At 35.6% G+C, this 19600-nt stretch overlaps 1 protein-coding gene across 7 annotated transcripts in view; it reads left to right on the top strand.

The window, feature by feature from the left end:
• Window positions 1-19600, top strand: part of magi2 (membrane associated guanylate kinase, WW and PDZ domain containing 2) — a 451931-nt gene that overhangs the window by 352922 nt on the left and 79409 nt on the right. For all 7 annotated transcript variants that reach the window (XM_031897513.1, XM_031897512.1, XM_031897514.1 and 4 more), the window contains one exon: window positions 16636-17277. In XM_031897513.1, coding sequence (XP_031753373.1) covers window positions 16636-17277 — 642 coding nt within the window. The remainder of the gene's footprint in view (window positions 1-16635; window positions 17278-19600) is intronic.

Here is a 19600-nt window from a genome sequence, read left to right as displayed (position 1 = left end):
TTTTTTATAACAAAATCATGTTTTACATTTTAATATTTATGGCATAACAGAAGAACCCAGCAAAATGTGACAGGGTTTAATTTTTCTATATTTTGGAGATGTTTGTTTTTTGTTCTGTCCCTTTCTAACTTGTACATTACAATTCTTTATTGCAGATGTTATATTTTTCTTTCTACCGAGACAATTATTATAATTTCTAAAACCCTTATTGCTAGGTTTATTGGTGCCCTGGCAACTAGACAGCTGTTGAAATTCCAAACTGAATCAGTCTAGAAGTAAAATGTTAAGAATACATAGCCCAGTTAAACTAAATGTACATGTTAAGATAAATTAACCCTATAAAATCAATTGACAATATACCTTTCTTTTATTTTTGTTATGTATTTAATTTTATTTGGGAGGGGACACCTAATAACAAAGTATTTTATTTCATGTCTAAATTAATGCTTTAGAATGTTACACACAGGGGCCTATTTATTAAAGTATGACAGGTACGAATTACAAAAAATTTGTATTTGATCGTACTGTGCGTATTTTCTGCGACTTTTTCATATAGTGGTGCAACTTTTTCATACTTTGCGAAAAATTTTGTGCGAGTACAAAAGTTTTGTATTCATTCAATCTTCAGTGTCGTGACTTTCCTTGGGCCAGGTTGGAGCTGCAGAGTGCCATTGAGTCCTGTGGGAGGCTTCCAAAATCAAAGTCAGAAAGGTTTTCCCCCTGTTTACGATCATTCAGATATGAAAATTTTGTGGTCCCTAAGATTGATGCTTAGATTGCCAAGATCTTTCTAATCTGGGGAAATACAAATTGAATCTGCTCAACTGGTTTAAGGGATGACTATCCCTCTAGTGGGGCTTCAAATATAGGGATAGATCATTTGGTGGCTGGTTCAAGTCTCCCTGTATTTTCCTAATACACAAATGTTTGTTACAGAGTTAAGAAATTTACATTGTCATAATTATGGCCCCATAAGAACTGTTACTGGAACTAAGTGAAGTATGCAAATGCTGTGAAAATAAAGCTGAAGCACAAAGCATTAGAGACTGTAATGCAAATGTAGAAATCAAAACTGGGAAAAACCTCAACCTAGCAATAAAGGAGACATAAAGCAGAGTGCTTACAATCATTAAAATTAAATTATTGAATTTTTCATTTCCACACAGATTTGTAAAGACAGGATGCAAACTTTAGAGTCATTCCAAAAAATATGTAAGCCAAATGAAATAAAACAAGTTGTAAACAACAGGAATCCAACTAAAATAACTCCTCTTTGTGGAGTTAAGTGCACCATAATTGCTGACAAGCAAAAAATTCTTACTGAAAAAGAGAGAACCAAACTGCACACGGGAGATAAAAGAAATTGCACAGAGACACAAAAATACAACTGACATATTTAATAAAGCATTTGTATTTAACCTGACTTTGGCAAAGAAGAAAGTGATGCCAATGCAAGTGTAAATCAGGAATTGTATTCCTGTTGAGATCAAGTTAGTTGGAAGAAGATTTCAGTGCTTAATTGTATCTTAGCCCCTGTTGTAATTGATAATAACAAAATGTAAGTTTCTTATTAATGTCCAATTAATTATATATTTCCATAACAACTAACATCAGATGTGCCAATAGAATTTACAAGCTTCAATTTACTTTATTATTTGAGTAACTAAATAAGAATTGTAACTTATGTAGATAAACGTTTGTAAGAATTTTGAATGGTGATTTTTTTTGTTTTTTGCACATTACTAATAGACATTAATAACATACCACCATATCTGTAGATCTGAGGATAGCTTCAGATAAAGCTGAAGCATGGTTCTCAAGGTCTGTTTGTGATCATTTGCATTCTACACCAAGTGAATGTTTGTTTGTTGAAGTTGAAGGAGGGGCTGGGCAGGTTTACTAAGAGAATTGTGGAGATGAAGATGGACGAGAAAGTATATTAGATAACTATAACATTAAGGGTTTTTAGATTTGTGAAATATTCTTAATATTGTTTTGTATGATTTTTGCAATCCTTTTAAGTTTCCAACTGGCACGAGAAAGTTAATTTGCTGGATATTTCTGAAAAACAAATTGCTTAAAAAAGCAATAACATACTGTTTTACTCTATAAAAAGGAATCCCATGGCAATTCTAAACACTAGTAAAAGGTGTTCTGGGTGAAAAAGCAGAGAACAAATAGTTTTTACAAAGAATGCCTTTCTCTAAATAAGTGATTTTCTGTACGTAATATGCTGCGTACTCTGGAGAGGGCCTGCTTGTTGATTGCAGGATTCAAGGATCTAATATCTCAATGTATAAAAGAAAGCTTTGAGAAAACTTGAAATATAAATATATTTGTCCTTGCTTTGGTTCCTGTGTATAAATATTTAACTTTAAGGGCAGATTTGAATCAATCTCATTAAACATGTTCAAATGAGAAAGCCTTACACGATATATATACTATACGTTTTTCTTTTACGGGCAGTTGGGTTGGTTATGATATAAAGTAAAGACTTATTTCCTAAAATTGGTTCTTATGCCAGTTCTTGTCATAGTTGCTCACAAGAATTCCGATTCACTGGAGTTGAAAGCCATCTCATTATAAAGGATGACTAGGACTCTTATGACCAGAGTTCTCATGGGTAATTATCATATTTGTGAGTTATGAATATTTATTTCTGTTGTTCAGCCAGGTATAAACCCCCTTGATCAGGGGAGATTCATTTTATAATTACTTGGCTGAATCTCTGAGACAGTATCTTGGGTAGGATTTTATCAATAAAATTGGCCTGTATGAGCCACAATTATGAGCGTTTAAATATTAGGGTAATTTACGTCTTGTAAATTAATACTGGAAGGTCTGCCCCCTGCAATACCTCACTGAACATATAGGGGCACATTTACTAAGCAATTTTGAGATAAATTTGGATTGTTTTCTTACTTCTAGATAATTTCAAGATTTATTAATGGGTTTTCACCAGAACTCGATTTTTTCATTATTGTTCCCCCCCAAAATTCGAGTGTTTTGAAAATAACTTCCATAATTCGTGATTTATTAATGGTTAGTTAATTTTTCTTTGTAAAAAACAAATTTGACAGGTTTCATCTGTCGAGTACCACAGAGTCCTATAAAGGCTTAGAATAGTCAGTGACAGCCTGTCCTTGGCACATTTTCAAGGACAAGTTAATCCCGTCATTGTTTTCAGTTTTACCCAGCTTCAAGGGGAACTTATTCCCCTTATTGTTTTCAGTTTCAGGAAATCACATGAGAGAGAAATAGGCAAGCACTCAGGAACTCTGAATGAAAATCTCTAAGTGGCTCAATATTTAAGTAAAACCATTTTAGTTTATTGTAACTATACACAATGCAAGGGAAGCCTTACGCGTTTCGTACCTAAAAGGGTACTTAGTCATAGGCTAAATGACAATCCACAAACACACATTATTTAAAGCAAAGATAGCCAATTGCATATCAAAGGGGTTGAAAGAGAAAAGCACATGTGTTAAAGTACAAGGACTTTTGAAAAATGGTATCCACCATTAGGCACAGTACTTTTTGAAGAATGGTATCCACCATTAGGCACACACAAGTTTTTGGTGTAACAAGAAACATCATAATCAAGTTTAGACCTTCCCGTTGTCTCCTATGTAAATAAAAGGTCTACTTAGTTTCTTTTTTTATAATTCTGTATCCTTTGTTTGGATTTTTGAATGTAAACTCTAAATTTTTGTATGGCATTTCATAGAAACAGCTATCATCAAGTTTAATTCGAATTTATATCATGTTGAGTTTATATACTTTCAAGCTCAGAAAAAAATGAATTTTAGTAAATGTGCCCCTTAGAGTAATAGTGGTACTAGGCATTTACCATGTTTAAATATATTTTAGTGGATGAGGACAGTAAGTCTGCAGGACACAACCCCTTTTAAGTCACCAGTCTAAGCTAATGTAAGGTAAACTATTTCTTATACTTACTGTAGGTCCATAGATTGAATTCAGTGAAAAGACAACCTTTTATTCTGAAGTGTTAAAGCTTTGGTCTCATAAAGCTCCTTCAAAATCATTAGCATAATGACCAAAAAGTGAATTATTAAATGCTCAAATGTATTAATCATACCTTTACCTTGTATAGATGTCTTTCTTGTGTATGGTTATATAAGTGTGCAATGAAACTGCTAAGCGTTAAATAGATTTTCTTCTTGAGTCTTTTTAGTAAGAAATGCATTTGCTTTCCAGTCACTGACTCCATTGCAAGTAGGGAAACTGGTACTGTAGTCATATGAGAAATCCAGTTGACAGCACTCCAACATATGAATAAAGAGAAATGTTTTGAGCCTACATGGCTTTTATCCTGTTTGATAAAGGGCTGTGTGTAGACTTGAAAACTTTGATCTCTGTGCCCTGACTTTATTAAAGGCACATTTATTCATGTGTAGGAGTGCTATCAATTGGTTTTCTGATTGATATTTCTGTGGGGACATAGGTGGATGGGCATATACTGCTAGAAAACAAGCTGGGAAATGCAATTCTAGATTGTGAGTATCTAATTATATATGTTTGAAATAAACAGTGCAATGTTTACTTTGTTAATGCAAAGGAAGACTAGTTTGGTGATTAACTGTGAAAGCAAACCCATAAATCCCTTAAAAAACGGATCACCAATGCAAATAGCAGCTAGAATGGAATGTCTATGTTTTTGAAATCATGATTGATTTAAGTTAGCTATGAGGCTTGCACCTGCAATCATGCTGTGTCTTTAACAAATGTTCTATATCAGTACAGTCATTTTGAGTAAAGTGTTGGGGAAGCATATTATTTAGCAAACATTACTTTTTGTTCTCCTGGTTAAATAAAAAAAGAAACATTCATTTTCTTTTATTTTTTTCTTTTTCACAGTCACCTTTACAGTGCACATCTTACTAAAACATATGATCAGCTGTAAAGTACAGATGTTTAAAATTAGAATCTGATAAATGCGAAGCAGGGTGCTTTCACTTGTGTTTTGGCTGCTTTACTCAGGAGGTTGGCAAGTGCTAAGTAGATTAAATAGATGTTTTCATAGAAAAAAGTGCTATTTTGTTGCCTGTAAATACATTATTTTACTTGCATAAGAAAACACTTGTTTGATTTTACAAACTTCTGGGAAGATGAGGATGTTTACCTCTTAATATTAGCTATAAATGTTAAAAAGACCTGTTCTGTTCCAGTTAGGAGTAACTGAATAGAATTTTAGAAAAATTATTATAAATCATTTTTTTTTTCTTATACACTCCTAATGATCATAAACACAGAGCTGTCAACATTATGCTGGCAAACTTGGGGGGACACTCTAAAAATGTTTGTGCTAGCCTGATGTGGCATCATTACATGCTGTTGCACGTGCGCAAATGCTCACAGTGTCGTCGCCAGATCTGAGTGTGCATACGTTCCCACAATTTAACAGAGAACTTCGGGAGAAAAATCAAGAGAATGCTATCAATGGACAGAAGACCGAGGGAGAGAAAAAAGCTCCTGAAAAAATAAGGGGGGGGGGGGTTGACAGCTTTGTAAATGTTAACTACATGGCCTTCAAGATTATCACAAGTGCTATATGTTGCAGTGATCAAATCCACCATTTGCCTTAATGCAAACACCATGAATTATTCTATTTTTACCTTGTATCAAGAAGATATTTTAGGATTGTTATTTCTCCTTACTGAAATGTAATTGCAGCTTTTGTGGCAATACGATAGATAATAAGATACTGTACCTGCAGAGACCGCAGGCCAACATATAGAAACCCTAGGTTTTACAAGGTTATTTCCAGTTAAAATATATGTTAGTTTAGGGAAGGTCTCGGTAAATATGATTGTAAATGTTTCTCTGTTTAACTGTAAACTATTTATAACAATGAATCTATAGAAATGTAAATGTTAAATACTGTACCTACACAAAGCACAAAGCTGAGCTAGCATTGTTCTTGTAGTATAACAGAGGCCATTTTTCTCCATATGGCTAACATGTCCCATGCAAACAAATTATTTATGAAATAATGACATCTCTAAACAAGTGTACTCTTTCTTTTTTATTAGCCATTTGTGTACAGCTTTTAATTTCTCTTTATTTGCACAGTCAACAAAAAAATATTTTTTGACCAGTGTTCCATTCAATTGTCTCAGAATTCAGGGATATTATAAAGAGATAATGCATGCATTACTTTTCTCTTGTTTATCGTTTCTTCTGTGATAAATGTGATTTAATTCAGACATTTCATTTAATTCAAACATTTTAATCTAGAACTAAAAGATTCTGAATGCTGCATCAGGAAATGAGAAAACATAGAGCATTATAAAGGAAAATATTTCCAGTAATCAGTAATTACATGGGAAGTGTGGAGAGGAAAAAGAATGTTTAAAAAAGAGATGCATAGTCATTGTCGTCTATGCTTCATTTAATGTCAAGTAAGCCAAACTATGTATATTGGCTTAGTCTTAGTGCATAGGTCAGGATTTCTTATGTGTAGTGGTAAATTATAGATGAATCAGTGTGGATATTTACCAGGGTTAAATGTTAATCTATAAATTTATGACAAAAACTGTTCTTAATGTATGTTATATATTTGCTATGTACAAAATATAGAATATAGAACGGTTTACCAGGAGCCACCCAATTACAATCTGCCAAAGGGGAAACACGAATATTCACCCCAAATCCATGCCTGACAACTAATTTTGCCCATCGCTAGTGAAGGGAGGATTGTGTCAGTAGCCTGGCAAATATGTAGTTTAGTTAGAACTAATAACTGGTATGGAATCTCCATCTTTCTCCAGAATTAGTAGTTAAACCTTTGAAGGGTTTTTTTTTTGTCTGAACTTTATTTTGTAGTTTTGTGAATATGGAATACACTGGGACTTCCATGTAGATGGTGTCTTCATTGCTTTTATTTTATTTGTGGTGTTAATTAAATCTCAGTGTATTTAATTCTGATATACATTCATTTAAAATAATACTTATTGCAAGTATGGTGCCCTGAAATAAATGTTGAGATGCAAGTAATGGCATCAACTTGCCTAACAAGCAGGTTAATTTAAGGACACTTTTAGGATTTAAATATCAGGCACATGATCATAAAAAAGAGTCAAACAGAATAAACTTGTCATGCAATTTTCTTTTACAATGACGATTGTTAGTTTTGGTGACAGACTGCTTCATTATCTTGTCAAAATGAGAAGGCAAAAAATAATAGGCACTGACAAGAAATGTAAAACATCCCCATTAAATGTGGAGAATTTATAGAGGCGTTACCCAAAAAAGTGCTGTCATTATAAGGAGTTATCTATTGTTTTTCATGATCATTTGAATCCTTCTTATGCTTCTCTCTGATGTTCAGAACGTATTTTGCAGGGTGCCGATTACAGCCAAACACATCTTTGGCATAATGTTGTCCTGAAAATGGAATAATCCCTGTTGAAAGTTAAACAATTTATTTACCAAAATATTAAACACATTTTAGCCTCCCTATCGCTTTTTAATTTTGGGCTACTAAGTAGATACTTTCTATGATCCTGAGCCTCTGCTTTTGGAGATTATAGATTGTTAATCCAGCTATGCCTTTATGCAAAGCAGGGAGCTACATTTTACATATACATTTGCCAAAGTCCAGCTTTTGAGTATAATATGCATTGTAGGGGATATGTAGGTTAACTTTCACTAGGGACTCAAAGTCAATAACCTATTTCCTGTGGGAGGGAAGTATTCCCCCATTTGCTCAAGAGTGGCTTACCAGTTCCTGTTCCACGTTACATGCCTTTGGAAAGGAAAAGGGAATGCTGCATACTGCATCTTCAACATGATAAAATCTGATGGCGTCTGGCAGACTGTTTTTTCTCATTGAAATACTGACTCAATCCACTTTTACTGACACTCAATCCAACTTTACATTATAGCTATGGGGATCAAATTTTGCAGGATCCTACAAAATCTTGTGCTGTTGCATGACAAGATCAGATAAAGTCTGACTCTCAAGAATTTCCCATGGAGTTTAGCCCTAGTATGATTCCTTAATCACATATAAATTAATGGTATTAATGTATTTCAGTTTTCCTCACAAAATTGTTCCTTAATCACAGATAAGAAAAAAAATGCACAAAACTTTCCCCATAATTATAAAGCTTGTTAAAACATTCTTTCATATTTATGCATAATGTTTTACATTTTTAAGGCAATGCTAGGCAGTTCAGCAGTTATACAACTATCTATTAAGACACATATCTATATATTCTTGGAATTGGGTATATTTAGTAAGCCATGTATATGTGGGCTATTCTCGAGTTTAGGGGGGGAAGTTAACAAAATATATATATTCTGTTTTATGTACCTAACGGAAAACATTAAAAGAGAACTTAGAAATGTTTTACATTAGGTGGCCTATTCATTAATGTATGATTGAGTCCGAATATGAAAAATTTGTACGACAAAATCGTATTTGTCGCAACGAGTACAAAAGTTTCATTACTCATTCAAGCTTTGATATTGTCTTCCAAAATCATGCACTGAATGTTCAAAGTCAGAAAGTTTTTTGCGCCGTTTAATATGATTTTTCTTTAAGGATGTGAAAACAATTGTTACTGCAATTAATACAAAATAAGAGCATTCTCTTTCCTTTATTTCTGCCAACCAGTATTTAATGGCTGCACAAATATTATCATGTACCCGGCTACTTGATGAAAAATATTAATTGTAATCTGTAAATGTACAGCCTAGCATAGTTGTGTTAAGGGTCCAGTTGTAAATAGATTTAATGGCGACAGAAATATCAGCATTCAGTAACAACTTGCAAATGGCAATGACATGCAAAGCAACATGTCCCCCCTGCCTCATTTTTACAGCTGGCACTATCTCTAATGTACTATGTTCAAGTTCTGTTTAACTCTTTGAAATTCTGAAAAATAAATGTATAGCTTGTATTAAGTCAGTTCTTTTTAAACTGCGCTGTTGAGTTTTTCCATGCAGAATATACCCACTGTACAAGTGTGGTATCCGTTATTTGGAAACCCATTATCCAGGATGCTCCGACTTAAGGAAGGTCATCTACCACAGACTAAATTTTAATCAAATAATTTCCTTTTTCTCTGTTATAATAAATTAAAACAGTACCTTGTACTTGATCCTTACTGTGATATAATTAATCCGTATTGTGTTTAATTAATGACTACATGATTTTAGTAGACATAAGGAATGGAGTTCCAAATTATGGAAAGATCCCTTATCCAGATCCATCCCAAGCATTCTGGATAACTAACAGGTCCCATACCCCTGTACCTTGAATCATTTTCTGGATAGTATTCAATTCCTGGTATTCAATCCATCTTTACATATATTCTGACATATACATTATTCACTAACTATTTTGGTTGGAGAAATGTTTGCAGTTTTTGAATTTTATATTTGTGTCCATATTGTCTGAAAGAATTATTGTAAATTCTTTACATCTTTTAGAGATTTGGTCAATAATTTATGCTGTAATGTCACTATATTCATTTTCCTAATGACAGAATCTGGAACAGTTTGATCAACGACACAGCTTTTGTGGTAACATTTCTGTTCTCACTAACTTAATAGCTTTCAGTGCAGTTCTCACATAACACATTTAGCATTTCATTTAGGGATGATGTAGGGGAACTACTGCAGAATCACATTGTATTTCAAGTAAAGCAATACATTTAAATTACTGACTAGGATATAATGTCTAGGAAGTCACTTCCAAGCAAGATTCAAGTACATTTTTATAGTGTCTGTGGCTGTAAGATTTAATGAACATATATGTTTATGTGGTGAAATCGCCTGCTTCTCACCATGTTCTTTTAATGGCATAAAAAACCCAAACAAAGTTTTGTCTGCCTTCTGCCCTTGTTTCATAGTCCAATTATGTGAGCTCCCCAGTGGGCTTACCTGAATCACTTGTCTGACTTTCCGCTGGGGTGTTAAACACATCTACATCAATGATGCCATGAAGGAGGGAGATTTCAGGGTGTCATAGGCTTACTTGTGTAACCTGACAAAGGGAGGCACAAACCCCTGAAATGTTTTTTGTTGTGGTAACACTGGCTAATAAACAAGATAATTGAACAGCAAGAAGTGGTAAGTGCTATGTCTTCTTTTTTCTCCATTGTCTGACTTACCTGCCATATGCCAGATGTGGGTATTTGGTTAATTTCAGGTAAGAATTGTGGATGCGGGCAGTTCATAACTGAACTGCACCGATTGACACAGGGTGCTGAGGGAACCCTGAAATTACTGCCTGGTTAGGAGGTGGGTTCCCCTGCACCAATAGGTGCAGCAGCACTCAATCCGGAACGGAAGGCAGAAGGGACTGAACCATGTCGAGTGCAATTATAGGGAAGTGTGAGGAGTACATTTTGACACAGGACCTTTAATAAAAGTAGTTTTAGGCACAATCCACTGCATGGAAAAACAAGTTGCCCACTGCACTTGTGCACATAAATGAGCCCTATTATATAAATGAGCCATATTTTATATAATATTCTGCTACTGGTACTGGCTTTGTACCTGTGCATTTTCTCAGATACAGGGCATGCAGGGATGTGTGCAGCCCCAAAGATTAAGAATACAGAGGTCTACAAAACTGACAGACAAAGACAAACTATGTGCGCAGCATTTTGCTTTTGCATGCTTTTCATTTATTACACATTGAAACATGTAGAATTAAATGATCACACTATTATCTTTACTCACCATATCACAAGTTTGTTTTGTCTATATGAATCGATTTACCATATGACTGACCTTCAGTAATGAAAAGAAAAACTACAAAGATTGCTAAAATGGGCTTAATACTTTGCATTGTGCTATGGAGGTGATTTTATCAACAATCAAGTTTGATTTTTTTTTTTTTTTTTTTTTTACTATTCAAGTTTTTTAGCACTAAAGCTCACACAATTTGTGTTATGGTTCAAAAACTTGAAAATCTGGTATTTAAAAAAAAAGACAAAAACTCAAATGTAAAACTTTGCCATATAAAAGCTTGCTTTATTAATAAATAGGCTATCATTTGATATGCAAGTTTATTCGATTTAGAAAAAAAAACTCAAATTCAGAAATTCAAAGTAGGTGCCTCAAGGAGAAACTGCAGTTGTTCCAGCTTTTTTAAATGGTTTTTAAACTGGATCACAGTCTAAAATCATTATATTTAATTCATAAGTGAAAGTTTCGTCTGTTTTCATATGTTTACAATGACAAACAACAAAGATAAAGACATCAGTGTGTGTTCCACTACATGTTTCGGGCAAGAAAAAGGGCTTTGCCCGAAACATGTAGTGGAACACACTAATAAACACTAATTGCAGCAAAGCCCTACAGTGTCAGGTGTCCTCCATTATCTTATATGATGTCTACATGCAATTAGTGCTACAACACGAGCACAGGAGTGATAGCCTGCTTGAATGAGGTAGCTGAACTGGAATACTGGATTTGGAAAGATTTTGGTTTAAACAACAAAGATAAAACCGCAGATAGAAAGTTATTAGGGTTTTTTGTCTATATTTTCTTGTATTGTATTTGGTAATGTGTGTAAGCTCATTTATTATTGTTTATGCAATTACTTATTATTGTTGTCTAGCAACATACTCTATTTAAAAAACGAATTAGTGGTAGCAGAAGGTTCCCCAGAGGGAAAACAGTTTAGCGATTGTTTTAATTAAAAGAAAAGCATCTATGTAAACAAATACTATTGTACAATAGAATTCAATGCCATTTTAGCAATTGAGATAACTTAGTCCCATACCTGTATGTTATGATTAGGGATGGAAAGCATGGGACTGGAGAAACAATAATATTTTGTAGATGCAAGCGTAATGTCCAAGTGCCATTTTTCAACATTCTACTTCTTTGGGCTGCAGATTGGAACACTGCTGTTGACTAAGACAAATAGTCTTAATTTCAAGGGATTATCAGAGTTTAGAAACAGATAAGTATCAAGCAGAGCCAACGACCTGGGTAGATTCAGATCTGCCAGCAGTTGATCAGATTAACATGGTTTGTAAGCAGGTGATAGCGGTTTTGGAGACAGATAGAGAACCAATGATGATAACAAATACAGATTCACCACAGTGTTGAATCAGTTAGCATTTACTGGTCACCTGTTTAAAAGCAAGCTTCTTATTGGTTGCTAGGAATTATTGCAGGTGGGCAAACTTAGTCCCATTTATAACATATGGGCGTAATATTCATATATCAAATGTATTTTTAAATATGGAAGTTAATTGGAAGATATTTAAGGTTGGCAGTGTCTCTCTGATTTACTTAGTATTCAGAAGCAAAGAATAGGTTGACGCAAAAGTGTTTATTGGTAAATCTGCATAGTACTGTATGAAACAGAATAAAATGTCTTCATAGTCAAATCATTTTTGACATTGCTTTCCACGATAAAGTCATAGTTACATAGTTAGTTAGTTACATAGTTACATAGTTACAACCACTAGTACTAACTGTAGATATTAGTATCACAATAGCCTTGGATATTTTGATTGTTCAAGAACTCATCTAGGCCCCTCTTAAAGGCATTAACAGAATCTGCCATTACCACATCTCTAGGAAGGGCATTCCACAACCTCACTGCCCTCACCGTGAAAAACCACCTACGCTGCTTCAAATGGAAGCTCCGTTCCTCTAATCTAAAAGGGTGGCCTCTGGTGCGTTGATTGTTTTTATGGGAAAAAAGAACATCCCCCATCTGCCTATAATCCCCTCTAATGTACTTGTACAGAGTAATCATGTCCCCTCGCAAGCGCCTCTTCTCCAGAGAAAACAACCCCAACCTTGACAGTCTCACCTCATAGTTTAAATCTTCCATCCCCTTAACCAGTTTAGTTGCACGTCTCTGCACTTTCTCCAGCTCATTAATATCCTTCTTAAGGACTGGAGCCCAAAACTGCACCACATACTCAAGGTGAGGCCTTACCAGGGACCTATAAAGAGGCAAAATTATGTTCTCATCCCTTGAGTCAATGCTCTTTTTTATACAAGACAGCACTTTATTTGCTTTAGTAGCCACAGAATGACACTGCCTGGAATTAGACAACTTGTTATTAACAAAAACCCCTAGATCCTTCTCCATTAAGGATACCCCCAACAAACTACCATTCAGTAGATAGTTCGTGTTTATATTATTTCTACCAAAATGCATAACTTTGCACTTATCAACATTGAACCTCATTTTCCAGTTTGCTGCCCAGTTTTCCAATTTTGTCAAATCGCTCTGCAAAGCGGCAGCATCCTGCATGGAACTTATAGTTTTGCACAATTTAGTGTCATCAGCAAAAATAGAAACAGTACTGTCTATGCCCACCTCCAGGTCATTAATAAACAAGTTAAAAAGCAAAGGACCAAGGACCGACCCCTGCGGTACTCCACTAACCACACTGGTCCAATTAGAAAATGTTCCATTTACCACCACTCTTTGTACTCTATCCTTCAGCCAGTTCTCTATCCAATTACAAATATTATGTTCCAGACCAAGTCATGATTAGAACAGAACATTTTGGTATAAAATAACATTAATTAGGCAACCTCAACACTAGCATTATATTGTTACCCTTTATAACACATATTTGTCTCTTTACCTGTGCTTTTCTTCTGCATTATTCTCTTTATTGTATTTTTTTACTGCAATGCTTCAGTTTTATGTTAATGTGTTTCCTGCACTCTGCTGGATTATTCTACATGAGTGCTTCTAATTACCATGAACAATATTTGTATTCTTCATATGTAAGTATACAAATATATATACTGTATGAGTAATCTGCACAATTTAAAGCAAAGCAATCTATTCATCAGGCAAGCAATTACAGCAAAAATTGCTAACTACTGCTACTTTTATATTACATTGTTAAATGCAAATCTAGGCATGACTGCAGAGGATTAAAAAGAAACTTCCTGTGTCTATCAGAAACAATGAATGCGTAAATCAGTTGTCACAGAAAATAGTTAAAAACTGACTCAATGCAAAGTGAGTGCAGTTTTTTATATCTCACTACATTATGGATATCAGTTTTAGATTACTCAGCTCAATAATAGTACCCTAACAGCTATATTGGTTTTCTGAAACAGAATTATATGGTGTTGTGCTTTCACATAAATATACACTAAAGCTGGAGAACTGCTGTTTTGTACTTCAGCTTGTGCTGTGATCTATATCACTTGAAAATAACCTTATGAATTGTAATTCAGACTAATTTAATCTATTATGCCATACAAAGGCAGTGAAGTCTATGGCACAAGATCATGTGTCCATCCTCTATGCACACCATACACCGGTGCACTTTTTTTTTTTTTTTAAAGTGATACCGATGCTAAAAAAAAAACTACATCTAGTTATGGTCATTTTGATCATTTTTTTTGTTAATAGCTCTGCTAAGTAAGTAATTGTTACTAATCCTGTTTTGCCAGCCTGACTGTCCCTTCTCAGCCTGTCAGTTAGAGCTTCTAATGCTAACACACTCCTGTTGCACAAATATGGCAGCCCCCTAATAGAGGAACATGGGGGATCAGATAAGTAACATGTAAAAAGCATTGGACAAATACTTTCAAGGCAAAATTTTAAATAGCGTGCAAAGACAGTGTTATGAGGTGAAAAAGGTTTATATTCTGGTGTCAGCATCTCTTTTTAAGTTCATATTTTCAAGCTAAAATATTAAGGGGCTGATTTATGATGCTTCTAAGATTGTCATAATGTAAATTAATAACATAAATTGTGAGTCAGTGTTTTTACCACAATCCTGCTTTGCATTACCTAAGCATGTTTTAGCTACAGATAAAAACCTTGCCAGGGTTTAGTTGGCAAAAAGATTTAGTTTAGCAAAATAAAAAAAATACACCAGGATTTTTAAAAACAGGATTGTGAGTCAATGCTGACCAAAATATGTTATAATTGGTCCATGTGTGGGGTCCAGAAATAATTGTTTTGGCTGACCAAACAGAAAAATTAGGTTGACCCCCATAATTTTGAGGATGGCTGCATGGGTTTATTCATACCTCCCAAGTGTCCCGATTTTCGTTAGTCAGTCCCTCTTTTAACAGCTCAACCCATAGTCCCGGATTCTTACTGAAAAAGTCCCTCACTTCTCTTTGATCTCCTGCACTGAACCCTAAATGATACAAACTCAGTTAAAAAGTAGCTTTTGGCAGAGAGCTCAGAAATCTTAACAAGCTATACCTGCACTCTGGCTGATGCCACACTCAGCGTATGGCGTATATTCTCGGCAAGCCGAAAATCGCTTGCCGAAAATACAGCCATACACCTCCTACCTGTGCCTGCACCCAAATGAATGGAATACGCTCGGGCGCAGGCACATGTAGCCAATATCTGCATAAAAAGGTGAGAGAATGCAAAGTCTTGTTTTTTTATGCGTATTTCGGCTACATGTGCCTGCACCCGATTGTATTCCATTCACTCCAGTGCAGGCACAGGTAGGAGTGCATTGCGCATATTTTCGGTTACATTGTTTCTCAGGCTTAATTAAATAAGTAGCTTTTGGCAGAGAGCCCAGAAAGTTAACAAGCTACACCTGCACTTAGAAACAATTGTAACTAATAAGCTAAACAGGTCTCTTGGGGGAACTAAGACTTGCAGCTTAAAGGGCAATTTCACCTTCATTAGCAAAACTGTAATAACACATGAAATGACCCCAAAACCCCCAGAAATGTGCTTAAAGTTTAAATAAATTTAGTAAAATGGGAGTGGTATTTAGGGGGCGAGGTAAAAAAAAATTTGCTGCATTACACGCAACATTTCTTTTTGTCCCTCTTTCCATTTTTCAAATGTTGGGAGGTATGCAACTTTGCCTAACAGTTCCATTTGTTGGATTTGGTTCAAGCACACTGCAGTGCTTTGGTTGTAGATTTATTCAGCTTGTGAACATTGTATTGCGGCTCTTATTGGGCACCCCAAGGCATATTTTCATATCTCAGAATTTAATTGCTTAATATGACCAAATTAAATTCTTAGTAATGGCTTCCTCAGGAGGAGATCATTTGTTTTGGTAATCATGATTTGAAAGTTGCATTTGCATATTTTAGCCGATTTTGACATTGCCAGCCCTTGAAATATTTATTGCATGATAATTTAAGCTATTGGGTTCAGTTATGGGATCAATTACCTGAAAACCTATTTTCCAGATAGCTTTGAGATAGGAATGCAGTTTAAGCATACTATTCTTATTGTTGCAAAACAATCCTATCAGTTATTAATATTAAATATTTTCAGTAGACCTAAAGAATGTTGCTCCAAATTATGGAAAGACTCCTTATCTGGAAACCCCCAGCACAGGAGCATTCCAGGTAATAGATCCCATACCAGGCTTCCCCTGCTAGTTACGCCACTGATTTCACCATGAACAAACTACACATGAGGTGTCATATTGTTATAAATGTTCTCATGAAGGGTTTAATTGCTATAAAGTTATTCAGAGTGCATGTAAGTTGCAAAAGTGCTTAGAAAAGTTTACATCAGTTTATTTTTGGGGTTTAGATTTCATTTATGAGACACTCTTACATAGCTTAGTTTTCACATAAATAATGAATCTCATAAAATATTTAGCTGTGTCACTATATATCAATAACATTTGTGTTAATGTAATTGTTTCATTTTTGTCGTAGGTGATGTAATTGTCTATATAAATGAAGCGTGTGTGCTTGGGTACACACATGCGGATGTGGTCAAAATTTTCCAGTCTGTTCCCATTGGGCAAAGTGTCAACTTGGTGCTATGTCGAGGATATCCCCTACCCTACGACCCAGAAGATTCTGCAAACAACTTGGTATCACCTTTAGCAGTCATTGAAAGGCCGCCAGTGGTTGTAAATGGAAGAAATAACTATGAAACTTATTTGGAATACATTTCTAGGACGTCACAATCAGTACCAGATGTAGCAGAACGACCATTGCCTTCTTTGCACTCTGTTCCAACAGACAGTCCGCTTGAAAATACATTTCCACCGCCTCCACCTACACATGATGATAATGTATCAATGGCTTCTTCTGGAGCCACACAAGCAGAACTTATGACCTTAACCATTGTGAAAGGGGCACAGGGCTTTGGCTTCACAATAGCAGACAGTCCAACAGGACAGCGAGTGAAGCAGATTTTAGATGTTCAGGGATGCCCTGGTTTGTTTGAAGGGGACCTTATAGTTGAGATCAACCAGCAGAATGTACAGAATTTGAACCACTTAGAAGTTGTGGAGTTACTTAAAGAATGTCCTGTTGGAAATGAGACTTCTTTGGTGATCCAGAGAGGAGGTAAGTAAATGATTGTTTTATTCCTACAGAGAACTGCAGGTTTTACTCTTTTTAAGAAAGGGATAAGCAGCCTGTGTCACACTGAGAGCTATTACTGCTACTTGTATTGATTTAAAAATAGGTTTCACTGTATGTTATAAAGAAATCTAGATATATTGCCCCACAGAATGATTTACTCTTCCAGTATTTGTTTCCCATGCAGCTGAGAGATAGATGCCCAGGAGCAGTAAGCCATAGCAACCAATAACCTATTTGCTTTTAAGCAGATGACCAGTAAATGCTTCCTGCTGATTGATTGCTAAGGATTACTGCTCCTGGGCAAACTTTTTTTCTTTTATTACATAACCTTAAAAAGTCATATTCAGAGTATCACAGTTCTAAAACTAAACCCAGAAGTCTGTGTCCATGATTTCACTGCTGAGGCATGGTTGGCTTTTTCTTATACATGCACATCTCAGTAGAAGGAACCTTAAAGCGGTGTAAAACAGCAGCCTGGTTAGATCCCTATGAGCCTTTACCGCATCTAATACTAAATTCTCTTCCACAATATTAAGTGACATACTACAAGAAAAAGGACTATTACAAGTATTTGATTTATTATCCTTAATGCCCTGGGATTAGCTCTTTTATAATTCTGCGAAATGTTGCCAAAATTGAGTAATTACTGCACTGTATTTTTTTCATCTGTATCTACTATAAATCAACATGTATATAATGTCTTTAATGCCTTTCAAATTTCAGCAATATTATCAGTTGGACAAAATCGAATAATGTTTTTAAGTTTTGCAACCTGTTGCCTAACAGTATAGTATAGTATATTCTGATAATATTCAGAATATTTCCAGGCAGAAAACTTAACTCCTGCACTTCTTTCCCTGGTCATCATAAATTATCCCTTGCCGTGGTCCTCACACACCCTGCCCCCGGACCCCAATACTCACCCAACCCTTTCCCCCGAGTGTGCATACTTAGGCCCATCAGGAGAAGGGGACCTGCGGGCCCCGGAGTGCCCAGCAGGGATCGGTTCTGGGCCCAGTCTGACCCCATTTATACAGGTTATGGAACTCTAGGGTGACATTTAATATCCTCATATTTTACAACAGGGAGTAATGACAGAAATTACATAGCTAAAAACAGATTATACCTGATCTCGCGAAGCACAGTTTATAAGGATATAATTTACAGGATATTCATTGCTTACAAATCCATGTAAATAGTAACTTTTTTTGGGCAATATAAATGTAATAATATTGACCCCGGTATATATGATAGGGAACTTGAATTGTAAGCTCCACTGGGCAGGGAAAGATGGCTCTGTAAAGCACCGTATGATATGCTGATGTTTTAAATTCTAATCTCAGATAAAAATAATAGGTCTAGAATAACAGTGCTGACTGATACACTATGGACACTAGTCAGAAATTTCCAGTGTGATCTGCCATGGCAATTCAGGAAGCCAGTAAGCCCCATCTTAAAGCAAACAAATGTATTGAACTATCTATATGCTATGACCTGCAAGAGCAGAGCAACATAAGAACATTCCCTTCAAGCCATGTTATATATCTCTACCATAATATAGCTCTACCATGATATAGCGCTCACGTGATTTATGTCCTATGGCTACTTCTAGAGGGAACGGCAGCAGAAGACCACACATTCAAGGAGCAGATATAACCAGGCCCAGATTTGTGAGTCCTCTCCCCAATGCTCCATGTGTGAGAGAATAGGGGATGTGCATGTGTGCGATGGGGGGGGGGGGATGCGGCGAATGGGGCGGCCTCTGAGTGTCCCAAACGCAAATGTGGCGCTGAAGCTTAACAGTACCCCATGGGCTTACCGAAAAAAAGTATAGCCCTAAACTAAAATAACAATGTCTGTGTATAGCCACATCCCATGTATCACAGAAACGGGTGAGGACCGAAACATCTATCCAAATAAAATGAGTATCTGTTTTTGATCAAATTTATTGCCTTTTATGAGGAGGTGAGCAGGAACCTCGCTGCTGGGATGGCAGTGGATGTCATCTACTTGGACTTTGCTAAAGCGTTTGATACAGTACCTCACAGAAGGTTAAATTGAGGAATATTGGCCTGAAACATAATATTTGTATTTGGATAGAGAATTGGCTGAAGGATAGATTACAGAGAGTGGTGGTAAATTATACCAGTGTTGTTAGTGGAGTACCGCAGGGGTGAGACTTTGGTCCCATGCTTTTTAACTTGTTTATTAATGACCTGGAGGTGGGCATAGACAGTACTGTTTCTATTTTTGCTGACAATACTAAATTGTGCAAAACTATAGGTTCCATGCAGGATGCTGCCAC

This window comes from Xenopus tropicalis, chromosome 3 (assembly GCF_000004195.4).
Source record: "Xenopus tropicalis strain Nigerian chromosome 3, UCB_Xtro_10.0, whole genome shotgun sequence".
Taxonomy (NCBI): domain Eukaryota; kingdom Metazoa; phylum Chordata; class Amphibia; order Anura; family Pipidae; genus Xenopus; species Xenopus tropicalis.
This window is presented reverse-complemented; position numbering and strand designations above follow the sequence as displayed.